Here is a 17,315-nt window from a genome sequence, read left to right as displayed (position 1 = left end):
GCCTGTGTGGCCCCAGGCATGCATCAGGCCCTACCCGGGTTGGGAAGGAGCCTCCCCTCCAGCGCTGTCTGGACACAGAGCAAACACCTTCAGTGACAGCCTGGCCTCTGTGGCTCTGCAAACTCTGCTCATCACTGGTGGCCACCACACTGGCAGCTCAGGCTGAGCCAGTCCTGCCCAGACCACCTCATCCCTGGTGGGCTCTCCAGCCCAGGTCTGTGGTGGAAGCTGGCTGGGTGCACCTTGGGAAGGGGAAATGGCAGTGTGGAGGGTCTGCTCCAGGCTACAGGGACAAGCCCAGTCCAGCCCAACCCAGCCTGCCCTTACCTTCAAAGAGGAAGGTCTCATTCCAGTGCGGGTTCAGGTTCTTCCGTTTCACCTTGGTCTCCAGCTTGTGCTTCTTGTCGGGGAGCAGGTAGATCTTGACAAAGGGGTCGCTTGTGCCGCTGAAGTCCTTGGCTGGCAGCTCCTGGGCCTTCATGATCTTGACAGTGAGGGTGGACTCCTGGAAGTTGTAGCCAACGCTGAACTGGATGCGGCCCAGGTTCTCCCGACTGGAGCTGTCGTGTCCCTCGTCGTCCTCAGAGCCTGGGGAGAGCTGTGGCATGGAGAGAATGGGCTGTGAGCGCAGACGCAGCCCCTCCGCCAGCAAGGCATGCCGTGGCGGAGGGCTGTGCCAGCTGTGTTACGGGGCAGTCAGCGTCACGCCTCCCTTTCTGCTCCGTAGAAGAAACGAGCCCATCCCACCCTCCTCTGGAGTGACCTCTGGAGTGATCGACTGGTGCTGGAAACCCATGGCAGGGCTGGCGACTCCCCTGCTGACAGGGGTGCCCACATCCTGCAGGGCTGCCCCTAGCCCTCCTGGCCACCTCTGCTGTGGAGATGCGAATGCAGCCCCTCAGCAGAGCCATCAGGCTCCACCACTCCTGCTGCCCTCTGGTCCCCCTCTCAGTACCTGTGGGCAGAAGCCACATCTTAACCACACCACTGCCAGCAGACACAGGGCCATGAGCCCTTTGCTCTGTTTAGACAAATAACTGATCTCCAGATCCGTGGCCTCAGGCCCTTGCAGCTGTCTGGGGAGCTGTCAGAGGGCATCAGCTTCTCCCTGTCTCCCTGCCACGGGCCGCTCCTTAGATGACTCCTGGCTCCGCTCCACGCATTCGCTTCCCGGGGATCGGGAGCACCAATTAGCCAAATTCCTGCTGACAGCCCGTCCGTCACATCTCTGGAATCGTCTCCCTTGCGCCAACCTGGGGGGGTGGGCTGCGTCACCTCGCAGGGGCCTCAGCCAACCCAGGGGCACATTGGCCACAGCACCTGGGTGCAAGCAGTACCTGGGGGCTCAGCAGAGCGGGGCTGGGATGTGCCGAGCCTCTCGTGGCAGCGGGTGGGAGCAAGAGCTGAGGGAGAGTGCAGCGAGATGCCCGGGCTTGTGCACAGATGGAGAGCTCAAACCATCCCGGCACCAACTCGCAGAAGGGATGGGGTCTAGGATGCTGCCACCCCACAGAGCGCAGGTGCCCAGAACATGCTACCAGCATCCCAGAGTCACCCAGGAGCCAAAACTCGTAACCTGCCATGGCAGCACTCCCAGTCTAGACCATTGCATTAAACCAGCTGGGATGGCATGGGGAGCCGAAGCAACACAGAACATCTCGGCAATGACCTGCCATGAAGCAAAACAGCCTGCTCCCCACCCCACACCGGAAGCAAGCAGCAGGAACAGGCTGTCCTGCTCCCCAGGACGTACAGGGCAGCTGGTGTGATGCTGTGGACGTGTGGGGCTTAGGTGGCCTGGCTGCGCTGAGGCCAGGAGCGAGGCCTCCAGCCGTCACTCACCATGAGCATCTCACTCGTCAGGGAGTTGACGAGGTCCGAGACGGAGGAGCGTGGCTCAGTCTTCCGGTCGGACTCATCATGCTGCTGAGTCTGCCCAGGCACGGGGGCCGTGTTCACTGCCTTGCTACCGGCCGGTAACCTGGGGAAAGAGACGCAGCACCTTAGGGAGGGGCTGAGTGCGGTGAGCGAGACAGTGAGGGTCTCCCCCAGGCACCTGGAGCCCTGCAGAGGCTTTGGCTCACACCCACCCAGCCAAGAGCTCGGAGCATCTTTTGTGCCTCTGAGGAGCCTCTCTACCTTTGGCCTTCAGACTGCATCTCCCCAGCCGCTGCCGTGTGCTTTGCCAATGGGCAGGACCAGGTGCCCATCTACCAGCCTGGGTGCGCACAGTACTTGGGGCATGCTGGCTAGGAGCTGTGACGGCACCTAACAGCAGGTCCAGCACAACCCCAAACCAACCAGATGGCTCACAGCTGAGCCACTACAGTCTGTGAACCTCCACGCCAGCACAGCAGGTCCAATGCAGCCTGTAACCACGTCCACTTCCCACCACCTCACCACCTGGCAGCTGCAGTGCCCTTGGCAGTGTTGTATTGCAGCCGCAGGGCCGTGCTGCCCCTGCAGGCGATGTCGGGGGAAGCCACAGGGCTACCCTGACCCATCGGCTCTCCCTTGGGGGTCTGGCTGTGGCTCACCAGCACGCTGGCCCTTCCCCAACCTTGGCTCTGGGCTGCATCCACCTGCCCATCCCGGACCCTCAGGTGCTACCTGCCGCAGTGGTGGCTCAATGCACGGCTAAAAACCCTTTCCCACTTCCTTCCTTGCTCTATCAACCCAGGGCCATCTCCTCTTCCCTGCACATTTCAGCCCCCAGCGTCACCCAGTGCCACCCTACTGCTGGAGCCCGGTCTCAGGGCTGGCAGAAGTGCCTGTCCTGGCTGCTCCCCCAGCTCATGGCCCCATGCAGTGGGGACAGGGGCCCGGCAGCCCTGGTGCTGCAGGAGGACCATGTGGCAATGTGCCAGGAGGAGGGAGCAGCCCCACGGGAGGGGGGCAGGCGGAGAGGGGACACGCGCTGGCCCATGTGACAGAGCGGCGATGGAGATGGGCAGGCACATGGTGGGGCCGTGCCGCCACAAGGTGGGGGGACAACGGGTCACACAGGCACACGCCTGCAGGGAGAGGGGCAGCGCACACGCACCTGGACAGCCCTCACTGGCTCCCATGGCAGACAGACCCAAATGCAACCCAGAGAGGAGGACATGTGCACACAGACACAGCTGGCATGGACACACACGCACACACCCCAATGCATAGATGCAGGAGAGATGCCCACACTCACATGTGCACTCACTCCGATACTCGGACATCTGTAAGCTGACATTCCCGCACAAACCAAGACACAGTGATAAGTCAATGGACAGGGGCACCGACAAGATCCAAGCGCCCCAACCCATGGCACGGCAGAGCAACACAGACACGCTGCTGGTGCGACACAGACACCATACTGACCATCGGGTACAGCCTCAGATCAGCAGGAGTGCACATGGATCCAGACACACGCAGAGACTCCCATAGCGAGCTTGAGACACGCAAAACACCTGCAGCTGGGCGCACAATGGACACGCGCACATGCTGGTGGGGATGCACCAAAAACCTCAGCGTGGCAGGGAAGGAGGCAGGCACAGAGCCCCTGAGACGCACACGCACAGGGGTGACCCACGCAGTGAGATGCTCGCAGGAGCAGCAGCAACACCCATGCACACAGCCCTCCACACACACACACGCATGCACACACACACGCAGCTTGCCCGCGCAGGCGGGATGGTGCACAGAGATAAAGGAGGAGACCGAGCTAGCTGGAGAGGCAAAGTCAGGTTAGAAACAGGGTGAGAGCAAACGCAGAGGAGACGATGGCCAGCGGCAGGGACCACTCGGTGATTTATCTGCGAAGCGGCCTAGGAAATGGAGCGCATCAGTGGAGGTCACGGGACAGCGGGAGAAAGCACAAGAAAGAGAGCGTGAGAGAGGAGGCGTTGCATCTTCCACCGCAGGACCACCAGCCTTCCGCCTGCAAGGAGGGAAGGGGGGAGAGAAAGGAGCAGGGTGGATGGAAAGAGGTTAGTTGATGGAGGACAGACAGAACGAGGTGTGTGGCTGGAGCCGCTGGGGCCGGGCTGCAAGGAAGAAGCAGAGACGTGGAGATAGAGGATACGTTTCACAGCAGAGCAGCACACGGTGACCAGGAGCGCTGGGCAGGAAGGTGAGAGCGTGGATGATACTGAAACCAGCCCTGTGTCCTCGGAGCCCAGCCCACCCCTCTGCCGCCGGCTGAATCCCACCCGCGTCCTGCTGGGCTGGGGGGGGGGCCGGGGTGGCAGGGTCCAGGGAGGGAGATGGAGGCATGGGGACAAGTTTTGGCTGGGGAAGGTGGGAGAGGACACTGAGATGCTGAGGGTCCGCATGGGGATGGGGCCTTTCAAACCAGAGACCGGGACCGGCAGAGGAGCAGAGGGGAAGAGAAGCAGGGCCTGGCTGCAGCCCTCAGCCACCACCATCCAGCCCAGGAGTGCTGTGGAAGCGCTTGGTGCCCAAACACAGGTGCCGGGGAGGCTGTGCCGTGCCGGCACACGGGGCCGTGCTCCTCGGGCTCCCAGTGCTCCTGGTGGGGACAGGCTGTGCAATGTGACACTGGGGAGGGAAGTGCTAAAACATGGAGCGAAACGCAACCTGAGCAAGGTAAAAATAGTCGGCGGGCGAGAACGGTGCCAGTTCATTAACACGCCAATCACGCGGGGAGCAGGCGCCTGCCTGCTTCACACCTCCTCCCTGCTCGAGGGGGGATTAACACCTGCTCTCTGAGGCTCAGGGCCCCTTGGCTCCAGCCAGCCTTCTGTGGCAGCAGCAGCTCCGGGCTCCCTGGGCTCTGCCACCGGCACCAGCTGCTCCGCTGCCCCGGGGGGGAGGGTCCGGTTGCAAGTCACGGTGGCAGCCAGAGCAGCCTGGGGGCTTGCGGCACCCCAAGGCAAGGGCCCGAGCTGTGGGGCTTGGTGGCTGCCCGCCACCCCGGGCAGACAAGCAGCTGCCTCAGGTGGCAGCTCTGTGGGGCTGAAGGAGACCCAGCCCCACAGCAGGTGACAGCAGATGGCCTCTGCCGGGCTCCGGGTTTCAGCAGCATGGTGCAATGCCGGGGGGCAATGCATGATTAATCCTCGAGGTGGAGGGGATGCTGTCTCTGCAAACATGGCAAATTCTGGGGGTCTCCTGCAAGACCAGCTACCCCGCGGCCAGGTTGTCCCTTCTTCCAGGCCAGGGATCTCTCTCCTGTCCCACTCCCTCCCTCCGTGCTGCCCCCAGGCACACATCCCACCAGCATGCACACAGCACAGGGCGAGATGGAGGTGGATGAGGATGGGGAAAGAAGGAAGGGAAGGTGGGGAGGGAGAAAGAGAGGATTGGGGCTCTGCTCAGCCTAGTGACTCCAGAGGGAGGAGTGCCTCCCCCTCGCGGGCACTGGCAGGTTGTTGGGGAGCTGCCAGCATCTGCAAACGTCACCATGCCCAGTGCCCGGGCTGCCTGATGTGCCACCCTCTGCCGCTCCAACCTTCACGCTCCGTGAGGCCAGCCTCCTCCTCCTCCAACCCTGGGTGAGGCCCTCGTCGCCTCCTCCTGCAGGACTGCCCTCTTCCTTACTCATACCTCTTGTCCCCCTGAGCGTTCGGCTGGTTCGGCTCTGTCCCAGCGGGCTGCAGGTCGGGGATATTGGCAAAGTCATCTTGCTCTGAGAGTCCCAAAACCAGGGATAGCACAACCATCCGGCCTTCCCTGCCCAGGCGGTCCCATACGCAGGGAGGAGAGAGCAAAACAGGAGAGAAAGAGAGAGAGAGGAGAAGAAAGCATCAGACAGGGAAGCTGGAGGAGAAACAGCACCAAAGCCTCACTACGGAGAGTGAAAGGCAGCGCATGCAAGAGGCAGCAGGGCTCTGAGGCTGGGTGGGGAGAACGGCTGGAGGCTCCCGGGAGGGAGTGTTACGGGCCCAGGTCAGTCACATCCCTCCCTCTGTCCCTGAGGCGAGGATGCCCGGGACCCGGCTGGGCCGTGCCAGAGCACGCAGCACTCCGAGGGCTGCCTGGGGCCACTCAAGCTGGGCCAGTCAAATGAAGCAGGAGACACATGTTGCCCGTTGTGCCACGGACCTGGCTGCCAGGCACAGAGGCTGGTGCCTGCCAGCCCTGGCACGGCAGGACAGAGAGCCCTCACAGTCTCATGTGGCTGTGGCCACCTCTCTTGCCTGCCCACAGTGTCCGTGGTGGGAGGCGAGTCCCAGCCAGGACCCAGGCAGGCACTGCCCTAGCCATCTTGCTCCTTGGAAAGGCTGCACACCCCATTCCTCAGCCCTGGGATGTCACCCGTGAGCTCTACCCTGCTTGGAGATGTCACTGGGATAAGGAGATGCCAAAGTGCTACCAAGGGGGAAAAGGTGCCAAGTCAGGGATTGTGACCAGGGATGAGGGACGATGGTCGCATGAAGCTGGAGGAGGTACAGGAGTCCGCCTCCTGAGAGAGGAGCCATGGGAAGACACGGGAGAGACACAAAGGCAGAGCAGTGTGAAAGAGCAGCAAGGGACAGGCAGGGCTTTGCTGTGCGGCACCCAGGAGCACTGGGCATCCCTCAGCACAGGGTACTGTGGAGGGCTCAGAGGCACCAGCGTAGCGAGACTAGAGACATTCCTGGTGGAGCTGGCCACCAGCAGCAAGCAAAGCCCGGGGGAGCGACCCTCCTCCCAGCTCTAGAGCGAAGCACAGCCAAAGTACGTCAGGGACAGTCACCTCCCAAATGCTCTCTGTTCTCCTCTAAGCATCCTTGCTGCCTGCTGGCAGAGGCCAGATGCAGGACCCGCTAGCAAAGGGACGGCTTTGGTGGTATAAAAAGTGCTGCAGCTGTGTCCGGCCCCCTTCCTCCCATGGATGGGGTATGGGTAAGGGGCTTAAGGCACCCAGCTCCCTCCTCACTCCTGGAGCTTGTGCTGCCCTATTTTCACCCTCCGGAGGCTCTGGGATGCCACCTTCCCCACCAAGGAGCGCCTTGTGGATGACGCCACCCAGTCAGCTCAGCCTCCCCAGGCTTGCAGCTGCATTTGCATTGCAGCACAGGGGAGCAAGGCAGGATGGTAAACAGCATAAAGAGCAAAAGCAAAGTTAATGGCTTGGGAAAGCAATGGTGGTAAATGGCAATGACTCCTCCATGGGGAAAGAGTGCAATTGCTGTGCACATCCCTGCTCTGCGGATACTCCCTCCCGCTGCCAATTATGGCTGGAACCAGCGATGATGCTGGGTAAACAGAGAGGAATATGACCCTCAGGATGGCTAATGAGATTCATCTATAAATCAGGGAGGCAGCAAATGGAGCTCGCTATGAACATCTCTCAGGGAGAGGCCTGGAGGCAAAGACTGCACAGTGACACGACACGGACACGCACGTGGAGGAGAAGAGAGGGTGTGAACAGCCTGGGAACAGGCTGTGATTAATCACGCATCGGCTAATGACGAGGAAGGTGACTACGGGGGCTAGCAAGGCTGGCGCAACAGCTCGCGTCTGCTGGGTGAAGACGGCAGAGGAGCCAGCGCGGGATAATTTGGGCTGTCCCTGCAGGCAGGAGAGAGGTTAAATGATTTTACCAGGGCTGCCCTGGGGAATTGGCAGCAGAGTGGGTAACTGAGCTCACGTCCTGTCTTTCTGACTTAGCCCTGCTGCCAAAGGAGCTGTGTGGACTGACGTGAGGATGTGATCCGGCCTGCTGCCCCCCACCCCTGCAAGAAGTGCAACTGTGACCTGGGCCATCTCCAGTCTTGTGGTCCCAGGGAGCGAAGGGAGGCTGGCGGGGATGGGCAAGGACAGCAGGGAGGGTGGGGAGCTGAGGACATGCTCTGGGAAGGAGTGACAATGTCATGCACTGAGATATGGTGACAGCAAGGGACTCAGATTAGTCCTCAGCATTTGAGATTTAAAAGCCACCACTGATAGGAGATACATTTAAGACAGATTAAAGATCACACGCTTCAAGCGGCTCCAACAAAGCTGCATTTACAGATCACAGTGGAGGCAGACCAGAGGCTGATAGGCAGCGATATCGGGGCCGAACAGACAGTCAACCCAGCATGAGGGGCACCGTCAACAAGGCTGCCTGCCCCTCCTGCTCGGGGGACGTTGCTTCCACAGCCCCAGGGACGCATGCTTGGTGGCTGCCCCACAAGCTGGAAAATTCCTCCCCAGGGCCAACATCCCACCACCCACAGGCAAGGCTGCAGGAGAGTGCCTAGCAGCAGCTTGGCTTCTTGGGCACGCAACCCGAATGCCCCACCGGGCTGTGCTTCACCCCATTTTCACACTACTGAGGCAGCCAAGGAGCCCAAGGACAGATTCGAGCCTCCCTGTGTTTTACGGGGGGTGGGGGCAAGGCAAGACCTTTCCTGCTTTGGCCACGGGGTGAGGACTCCGCCTCCCATCCTGCAGTCCAGGAGACACCCCCAGCCCCACCACAGACCAGAAGGGACCCCAGGAGCACCAAGCCCCTCCTGCAAAGGCAGCTGCACTGGTCAGCGACGCGGCGGGCGACTTGCAGCGAAGCCCCCACGCAAAGCAAACGTGGCCCAGCTAACTCGGGGAGCATATGAAACATCTCCTCGACCACCGATGGCAGGGGAGACCCATCCCTCTGCCTGCCCTCAGCTACTCAAGAGGTGGTGGAGCCAGAGGGGACTGGGGTCTTCCCGTGGCTGCATTCCCGTGGGCCACACGCAGCGCGGCACAGCACGGGCGCTGCTGCTGGTCGAGGGAGCGACCCACAGGAGGAGAGGAGAGAGCAGAGGACAGAGAAACAAGAGAGGAGACTTACAGAAAGGACTTCATGTCCAAGCCGCGGTTCCGAATTTGCCCCACCACATGGTCCCAGCTGCCAGGATTGGAGCGGCTCCGGCCACCTGCTGTCCGATGCTTGGAGCCGGCGGCGATGCCCTGGCGTGCCTGGCCACCGCGGGAGCCCCGGGGATTGCCGGTGCCGGAGGAGGAGCCGCTGTGGGCCTGGAGGTGGCCCAGGCTCTGGCTTGTGGTGGGCTGGCTGTGGTTGACCCGCTGGTGCTGGCTGAGGGGCTGTTGCAGGCTTTGCTGGCGTATGAGCGTGCGGGGCCTCTGGCATTTGGGGTCGCCTGCTGAGGTGGGGATATACTCAAGGGTAGTGGCTGTGGACAAGGTGGAGTCCTCGAAACTTAGGGAAAGGAAGGGCAAAGGAGAGGAGAGAAGGGAGAAGAAGGTGTAGGGGCAAAATTGGAGGAAGGAAAAGAAGAGCGTTAGAGAGAAGATGCCCCAGCGCAGGGAGCGCTCCGACAGGGGCCAGCGGATGCAGTGACTGGTCTCTGCGGCTCTCGGCCCCGTCTTGGCCTCTCCAGAAGCACAAGGCTCTTGCGCCATGGCCATCTCGCCGTCTGCCCTGCCTGCGCCTCCCAAGCGCTGTCCGATGCTGGCGCGCGCCCGGCGCCTTCCCAGCGTGCCGGCCGACCTCGTTTGAGAGCTAACTAGGCTGCTGCGGGAAGGCGAATCCCTTGGTGGCCGTGCAGCTCCTGCTCACGTGCTGCCAGCCTGCCCGCCCCCCACTGCCAGCCCTCCCATCCCAGCGCCCAACCCTCCATCGCCTGTGGTGTTGGGTCTCAGCCTTCCTGCCTGGAGGGAGCGTGCAGGGAGCAGGAGAGGCTGCAGCTGCAGCTGGGAGAGTGATGGTGCCCGTAGCTGGCCATGCAGCTAGCCCTGCGGCAGGGCCTGTGGCCACGCGGGGTGCATGCGTGATGGCCTGCGCAGCCAGGCACGAGTGCCCTGGAAGAGTGCCCGGCGCAGCCCCTTTGGCCAGGCATGCACCAGTTCCTGGAGGGAGCAGCCGGCCACGCGGCTGTCGCCCCGTCAGCCCATGGGGGGAAGTCACTTGACGCGGCCCACAAAGCTCATGGCTAGTCACGAAGCTGGACGCATGCCACTCGGAGTGCTCAGCTCACATCCAGCTGGCGCATGGCACTACCGCTTAAACCCAGCCGGGGGTGCACTGTGGCCCATGCCGGCAGCCAGAGGGGGCCTGCAATAAAACACATCACCCGGCGCCTGCCGTGCCGTGCCAGGATGCACAGAGTTGGCCATGCATGCAGACATGGTCCGGCACTGTTGGGATGCTCCTCCAGCAGCCAGCCAGGCCACACAACCCAGGGAGGTCCAGCCCAGCCACCACATCCAGGGCTCTTGTGGGTTCTCGAGCACAAAGACAGCCAGGTAGCCATGACCCAGGAGTCACGGACCCTCTTGGGACCACCATTCCTGCCTGGCACGGGGGGAATCGCCTTCACTAGCAGCAGCCTGCTCTCCTTCTGCTGCCCCTGGGAGCTGGGCTGGGGCAATGGCTGAAACCAAATGTGGCAAAGGGCGGGGGGGGGGGGTGAGGAGAAAAAAAAAGGTGAAGAAAAAACAAAAAAGAGTGAGAATGAGAGTGAGAAGGGAGGGAAGTTCGGGGGAGCAGAGAGCCCTCCTGCCCCACGGACCTGTGCCTGGCTCGGCCCTAGGGCTGGGACGCCGAGGCAGTGGACGAGCGCTTTGCCCAGGCGCCGTGCCTCCCCTTCTGCCTGCTGCCGACCTTGTTTCGGTTTTCTATCGACTCCCAAATTAGTTCAATTTACAGCCTCTCAGTCACAGGAAACTAAATCTGGCTCTGCTTGGCCCAGAGCCAGCTGGAGCTGCGAGCTCCTAGCAGTGGGCAGCGCCACACGGGAGCCATGCCGGCGCCCAGGGTGCCCGTCCCGTCCCAGCACACCCCCACCGTGTGCCCACCCTGTGCAAAGGTGCAGGGAGGGTAGCACAGAGCCACTCACCCGGCGCTGGTCTAGATCAGGCCACGAGGCACCGAAACAAATGGCAGAAAAGCCTGAAAGCCGCAGAAATTTGAGCCTAAAGCCAAACCTATGGGCAACACACGCTGTGATGCAGGAGGCTTTGAGGGCGGTTTCCCCGATCCCCTTAATTCTGCTCTCCGGCCCCCTCCGAAAGACGCCACGCATGTATGAGCACGTCGCGCCGGCTCCGGCTGGCCGGCTGGCTCTCGGCAGTGACACGTTAGAATTTCGGAGCAGAAAGAGCCTTTTCCAAGTTGGATGCCTTAAGAGCCTTTTCCAAGTTAGATGCCTTTGTAGCTGCTTGGGGGGGGGGGGGGGGGCAAAACCACATGCCGCAGCCCAGGGGATTTCAGCCTGGCTTTGAGTCACAGCAAGTGGAGGTGCTGAAACGCCCCATGCTTCCCATATGCGGATGTCTGCACAGCATCTGCGCACTGCCTTTTCTTAGCCACACTTCCCACGGCCTGCAGGAGTGGCGCGGAGCCCCGGCAAGTCTCAGCTCCCTACCAATGGAGGGTAGCGAGACGTCCTGCTTTGACGCAAAGCCTCTGTGCAAGGCTCCTTCTCCTCCTTGTGCTCTCCCCTTGCTCGCGCATGCCTCCCACCCGCCGTGCTGAAGCGCACCAGCCACATCAGGCTGGAAAGGGGAAGTGGCTGCACTTTTGGAGGGTCCATGAGATGTCCCAAGTAGGAACTCATACACACATGAGCCGGAGAAGGTGGGCCTGGGGAGCTTTATCTGCCAAGCTCCTGCCTCTCATGCTATTTTTTTTGCCTAGTTGCACAGTTGGAACAAGACCAGCGTGAGAGCTACTTCAGATTTCGCCTTGACGCTTCCGTAGGAAATGCTTTCATGACGGCACTTTGCCGCAGCGGCGCGCACCGAACCGCTGCCCTTTCCAAGGCACTGCTTTGCTGGATCCCTAGATAAAGCGCTGAGTGCACCTGCTGTTCAGGGAACTACAGGGCAACGCGGGCTCGAATTAACTACTGAGCCCGCCGTGCCTCAACACAGGGACCCCGAGTAGAGATCAGAGATGCGGGACTGAGCCCGCAGCCCCAGCAGATGCATTAACTCCACCTAACTCAGCGGGGTGACACTGCTTTCCCCAAGCTGAGGATCTCATCTGAGACTTTCACGCGACCTGCTTGAGCTGTGAGTGCTGCGGAAAGGGCAAAAGCTCCGCATGCTCCCTGAGTCCCGTGAGCCTCAGGCTTTCCCCCAAAGCTTCCCTGGGGAAGCGGAGCAGCCAGTGAGGCACCAGAGGAGCCCGTGGGATGCCACGGAGGGGCCAAGCCCCGGCGAGCTGCCATCCTCCCTCCGTCACCATCACCCCGGCCCTGTGAGTCCTCCTGGCCCGCGGTGGCCATGGCGTGCTCACTCACTTGGAGAGGCTGAGCTTCCCCGCGGCCAAGTGGCTCTGCACAGTGTGCCAGCGGCCTCGGCCCGCCTTCCCCGCGCCGGGCTCGCTGTGGGCAGAGATGCTGCTCTTCATGCCGTCCTCGCCGAGGCGCTGCTTCTCGCCGGGGCGGCCGTCCCGCTCGCCCGCCAGCCCCGCTGCGGCCGACGCCGTCAGCTTGGCCCCTGACAACAGAGAGCCACTGGGCCGGGCCGCCGGGCCGGACCCCCCGAGACAGACACGGAGGGGGCAGCGGGGGGGGAGAGCCAGGGGAGGAGGCAGATGGACAGACAGACGGACAGACAGACGGACAGAGAGAGAGAGAGAGAGAGAGAGAGAGAGAGAGAGAGAGAGACGTCAGCACTGCAAAAGGAGGGGTCCCGGTGTGGCGGCACCTCAGCCCCATGGGGAGGTCGTGATGGTGGCAAAACCAAAAGCAAAAAGAGGAGGAAAAGAAAAAAAAACAGAAAAACCCAAAATAATAAAGGTGCGGGGAGGAGGGGACGCAAATAAGAGGTTCTTGCTCATCCCGGGCTGGGCGAACGGCGGAGAGCGTTGCTCAGGAGAGGTGCCAGGGAGAGAAAGCCCTGCTAGCAAGCCGGCTGGCGGCGCGGGGAGGGGGCCGGAGGGGCCCACGCAGCCCCAGCGTGGGTGGGAGGGCGCGCTGCTCCCCGTGGCGGGGCACGGGGGCGGCCAGACGTGGGGCGGGCCGGCAGGGCTGCTCGTATACTCACGAGGCGCGACCGGAGCAGGCAGAGAGAGACTCACTTGAGGGAAAGCCGTGGATCACCGTATGGGGCGTAGGGTGAAATGTTTAGGATAAACTCCTTGGGAGGGTAGGAGCTCCATTTCTGCTGCACTGTGTTGTCATTGTTATTCCAAAAGTCTCTGTCTAGATCGCTACGGTGGCGGCCGGAGACGGAGGGAGAAAGAAAAGGGAAATACAAGAGAGAGAGCCTGAATGCCTGTGAGGGAAGGAAGAGCGAGCGTCCGGCAGCCCTCCTCCCGCCGGGGTGCCGAGTCCTCCTGCAAAGAGAAGTGGTGGCGCCCAGCCGCCCCAGGCACGCTGCCGCATGTGTGCACAGCCCTCGCACACACACACACACGCACACAGGCATGCAGACACACACGCAGGGGGACAGCATGGGCAGGGCTGCAGGAGCCGGTGCCTCCACCAGCTGGGAGGGAGAGCAGGATGCGGCGCGGGCTGGAGACATCAGTGAATCCCACCCTGGCCCTGGCTGCTGGGGCTATCCACCTCCCATGCCAGCATCAGATGCAAACAGCCCGGCAAGACCCGATACACCAGTCCAGCCAGCGCCGGGGTCGCTGGGATCTCCCGGGTGCCTTTGGGAGTGCGTCAGGTCAGGCACGCTCCAGTCGCCTCTCTGAGAGCCGCGTCCTGCAGGATTCCCAGGGTCAGCATCTAGCACGAGTTTGAGGTAGGAGGCGACGCAGAAGGAGGCGTCATCCACGCGGCATGGTCTAGCACCGCGGCAGCTGAGTTAATCCCTCTGGGTGCAGGGCTGTTTCCTGCGGGATGCAGCATCCACAGGAGGGCCTGTTCCCACCCTGCTCCTCCTGCTCTGCTGAGGCTTGTAGCAGGCTGCTCCAGACAGGCCTCTCCTGTCACCCTCCTCCGCGTGCAGCCCCCGGGGTCCAGAGGAGCCTCTGCCCTCCCAGTGCCCGCTCTGACACGGGCGTGAGCCCTCCTGCCAAACAGGCTCCCGGATGCTGCGGAGAGATCGGGCGGGAGCCCCATCTCCATCCACGTCACCTGCCAACTTCAGCATCCCCATGTCCTACTTGGCACCCCCGGGAGAGGGCTTTGAAGCGCTCAGCCCTTGCTCGGGCCCGTCCTGCAGCTCCAACATTGCAGAGCACCACGCAGAGCCCCTTGGAGCTATGCATGCCCTCGGCTTGTCCTCGGGCGGGCACACGCCCGCTCCTCCAGTGCCAGCCCCTGGCATGCCAGCCAGCATTGCACTGTGGGAGAGGCACGCGGCCTGGCATGGAAGGGGCATGTTGCACAACGGGGCGTGAGGGAAGAAGGGCTGGAGCCCTCCTTTGCCTCGCAGAGCCCACCACTTTCCATGCCCCCCCCTGCACCGTGCACGCTTCCACCCAGGCCCACTATGCCGTGGGTTTGCAGGGTTAGGTGCAGGGCTCTCGGCTCATCCCTGGAATGATGCCGGGCCAAGCAGCCGCCCTGGAGCGCCCCTGCCGCTGGGGTGGAAGGGGATGCCAAGGATACCGTGGGAAGGCTAAGCTGTGGCAAGGGGCGCCTTAGCCCTTCGGGAGACCAGAGAAGAGACGACGGCCGCATCCATCCCCAAGGAGAGACCATCCTGCTGCCTGGGGGGGACAGGGTGCCCCCGTTGGAGAGCTTAGTACGTTAGCACAGTCCTGTGCAGTCAGGACACCCATGGGTGCTCGCAGCAGGCACGTAGCATGTGCAAGGGGGGCAGGCAGCCGCAGGGCCCCCCCCTTCCCCAGCCCCCAGCCTGGCACCTACTTGATGGTTTTCTTTTCACTGCGGCCTCGACTGGAGTCTGGGGTGCCTACGGTCTCCAGGGACGTCTTGTAACGCTTACCCTGCAGGGAGAGGAGACGCATGGTCACAGCAGAGCTTGCCTGGAGCACCCCAGCCTGCCGAGGGCACCCAGCCCAGGCCCGGGGGCCAGGACGCATGGCTGGCAACGGCGCCAGCTTTCCAAAGACTGTGGCCATGCCTCATGCCCTCGATCAGTAGGAAAGTTTGGCGCTGACCTAGATTTTGCCCTCACCCTTGCAGTCTCCAGTTTGTCACTCGCTGCTGCGGCTGCTGCCTGGCAGTCGGGCTGCATCCTGCTGGGCAGGATGGGAAAACTCCCAGCGCTTCTTCCCTGGACCCTCAGGAAGGGGCAAGGGCACCAGGAAAGCGCCTTCGAGCGAGGCTCCTCCTTGAGTCGGAGGGCAGGTGCCAGGCACGTGCACCACATGGCTTCAAGGGCAGGGGAAGAGCGGCAGCCTCCACCCACAGCCACCTCCTGCGCTACCCCAGCACGGCCTCAACAGGGGAGAAGCGGGTAATTTTAGGATTAATTGAGCCCGCATTAATTGAGTTCACCCCCCCACCCCGAACGGGGAGAATCGCCGTACGGTAACGAAGCCGGCGCTTGCTCCTGACTGGGACTTGCAATCAGGGTGCTCGGTGGTGATTTGTGACTGCAGGTTCAATGTGCGGCTCTGTTCCAGGGCAGGTGAGAGCTCGATTAACGCCAATTAGCGAACAAGTAGGAATGGAGGCTGCTCTGCGTGGTCACCGGAGGCCGTGCTGCGAAGGGAGTAGGGCTGGTGGCACTGGCTGGCACCCGGGCTGGCTCTCTGGGCCACAGTGCAAACTGCTCAGAAAAAGGCATTTTTTTCCCTTCCTTTCTCCTTCCCTCCAGCCGTGGAGGGGCATCCGGGGGCGGCGCTTGCTTCTGCTGCTTAATTAACACCCCTTAATGAACCAGTCCCTGGATGAGGGTGCATGAGGTGCAGACAGATGCAATGCCCCAGGGCAGGGGGCATGGCGGGACATGGGACCCCCCCGTCTCCGTGGGGAATGCTCCCGTCCCATCCCATCCCACAAGGACGCTCACCAGTTTACGCTGGCACCACTGGCAGATCCCGCAGAGGACGATGGTGACGCTAAGGCTGATGGTGATGATGGCAGAGACGAGGACGACGTCACGGGAGGGAGCCCCTATGGGGAGAGCAGAGCAGAACCGCTGCTGAGCGTGGGGGCGGCAAGGGTGGCTGGGCACAGGACCCCACAGCACCCAGCGAATGCAAGCTGCCCTCCCACCTCACGGTGCTCTGTGTCCCCATGCTCCGTGTGGGAGGGCCAAGAGTTCCCCCAGCCCTGCTGCCATAGGGGCACCCCGTTGCTGTGGGGCTTTGCAGCCCAGCTGTCAACGCGGCGCACGAGGTGCCCGGTCCATGCCCACTCCGGCTGCAGCCATCTCCACCTTAGGTACTCTCTTTCTGGATTAGCCAAAACCATGCAAATTCACCCTGAAGGGCAGCACAGGATCTTGGCTGGGCGAGTGGGGGCTCAGGCACCGGGAGACCCTGCTCCTCCCAAAAGTGTGTGCTGGCTCCATGCCCCCATTTGTGGGTCTGGAGCAAGAGCAGGTTCCTCTGCTGCTCAGAGCGGCTCTGGCATCATCTGGGAAAAGTTGAGGGGCTGGAAAACCCCCGGTGCCAAAGGCAGGCTGCTTCCACTTGAACCTCTCCTGACCCCTCAGCTCTGGGAGCGACCCAAAACTCTGGTGTTCTCAGCACCCCACTCCCGTGGGGCCCCACATCCTGTGCTGCATCTCGAGATGCAGCTCGGCTCACCCAGCCACCCCTTGCGCTGCCACTCGTGGTCGCAAGCAGCAAGGCCAGAGCGAGCCCACCCACGGCTGTATAAATATTAAACAATAATTGTTAATAATTAATTCACCCGCAGACCTTGTTATTGTAATGAAATTTGCCAGCAGCGCAGATGCTGGGATGAGTCAGAGCGGCCCAGGTGGCCACAGCTGGGGCGCAGAGGGGTCCCTGGGCTGGTGGTACCCATTGCTGCCACAAGGACCGGGGTGATGGGCACGCTGGGACGGCCCGGGCGTGATTTAGCAGGGAGCAGCTGCACATGCCCTGCTCCCATGCCCCCAGGAGCTGGTGCCCCAGCCCTGCACCCAATGGCCGCACTCATTGCAGGGGCCTCCTCAGGGATGGGATGCAGGGGACACATCTGGGAATCACCCTCCCTTGGCCATGGACCTGGGCATCCAGGGCCCGAGCTCTTCACCCAGCCTCCGGGCGAGGGCAAGACCAAAGCAGACATCCCAGCCCATTTGCTGCATCTTCCTCCTTCACAGAATCACAGAATAGTTGAGGCTGGACGGGACCTCTGGAGATCATCTAGTCCAACCTCCCTGCTCAAGCAGGGTCACCTAGAGCAGGTTGCCCAGGACTGTGTCCAGACAGCCTTTGAATGTCTCGAAGGAGGGAGACTCCACAACCTCTCTGGGCAACCTGTTCCACTGCTCAGTCACCCTCACAGAAAAGAAGTTCTTCCTCATGTTCAGACAGACCTTCCCATGTTTCAGTTTGTGCCCGTTGCCTCTCATCC

The 17,315-nt window shown here is 62.2% G+C and overlaps 1 protein-coding gene across 5 annotated transcripts in view; it reads right to left on the bottom strand.

Annotated features, from left to right (window-relative positions):
- The window catches only part of SYT7 (synaptotagmin 7), a 36,915-nt gene that overhangs the window by 7,572 nt on the left and 12,028 nt on the right, over nt 1–17,315 (bottom strand). For 2 of the 5 annotated variants that reach the window (XM_064513384.1, XM_064513383.1), the window contains exons 2-9: nt 15,796–15,899; nt 14,685–14,764; nt 12,938–13,069; nt 12,156–12,371; nt 8,741–9,109; nt 5,542–5,667; nt 1,843–1,981; nt 328–598 (exon numbers count right to left, since the gene is read on the bottom strand). In XM_064513384.1, the coding sequence (XP_064369454.1) occupies nt 328–598; nt 1,843–1,981; nt 5,542–5,667; nt 8,741–9,109; nt 12,156–12,371; nt 12,938–13,069; nt 14,685–14,764; nt 15,796–15,899 (1,437 nt within the window). The remainder of the gene's footprint in view (nt 1–327; nt 599–1,842; nt 1,982–5,541; nt 5,668–8,740; nt 9,110–12,155; nt 12,372–12,937; nt 13,070–14,684; nt 14,765–15,795; nt 15,900–17,315) is intronic. The other 3 variants (XM_064513387.1, XM_064513386.1, XM_064513385.1) reach the window with 2 other exon arrangements.

Source organism: Dromaius novaehollandiae, chromosome 5 (genome assembly GCF_036370855.1).
Source record: "Dromaius novaehollandiae isolate bDroNov1 chromosome 5, bDroNov1.hap1, whole genome shotgun sequence".
NCBI classification, from domain to species: Eukaryota; Metazoa; Chordata; class Aves; order Casuariiformes; family Dromaiidae; genus Dromaius; species Dromaius novaehollandiae.
The sequence above is the reverse complement of the archived record's forward strand: the minus strand, read 5'-3'. Positions and strand labels throughout refer to the sequence as shown.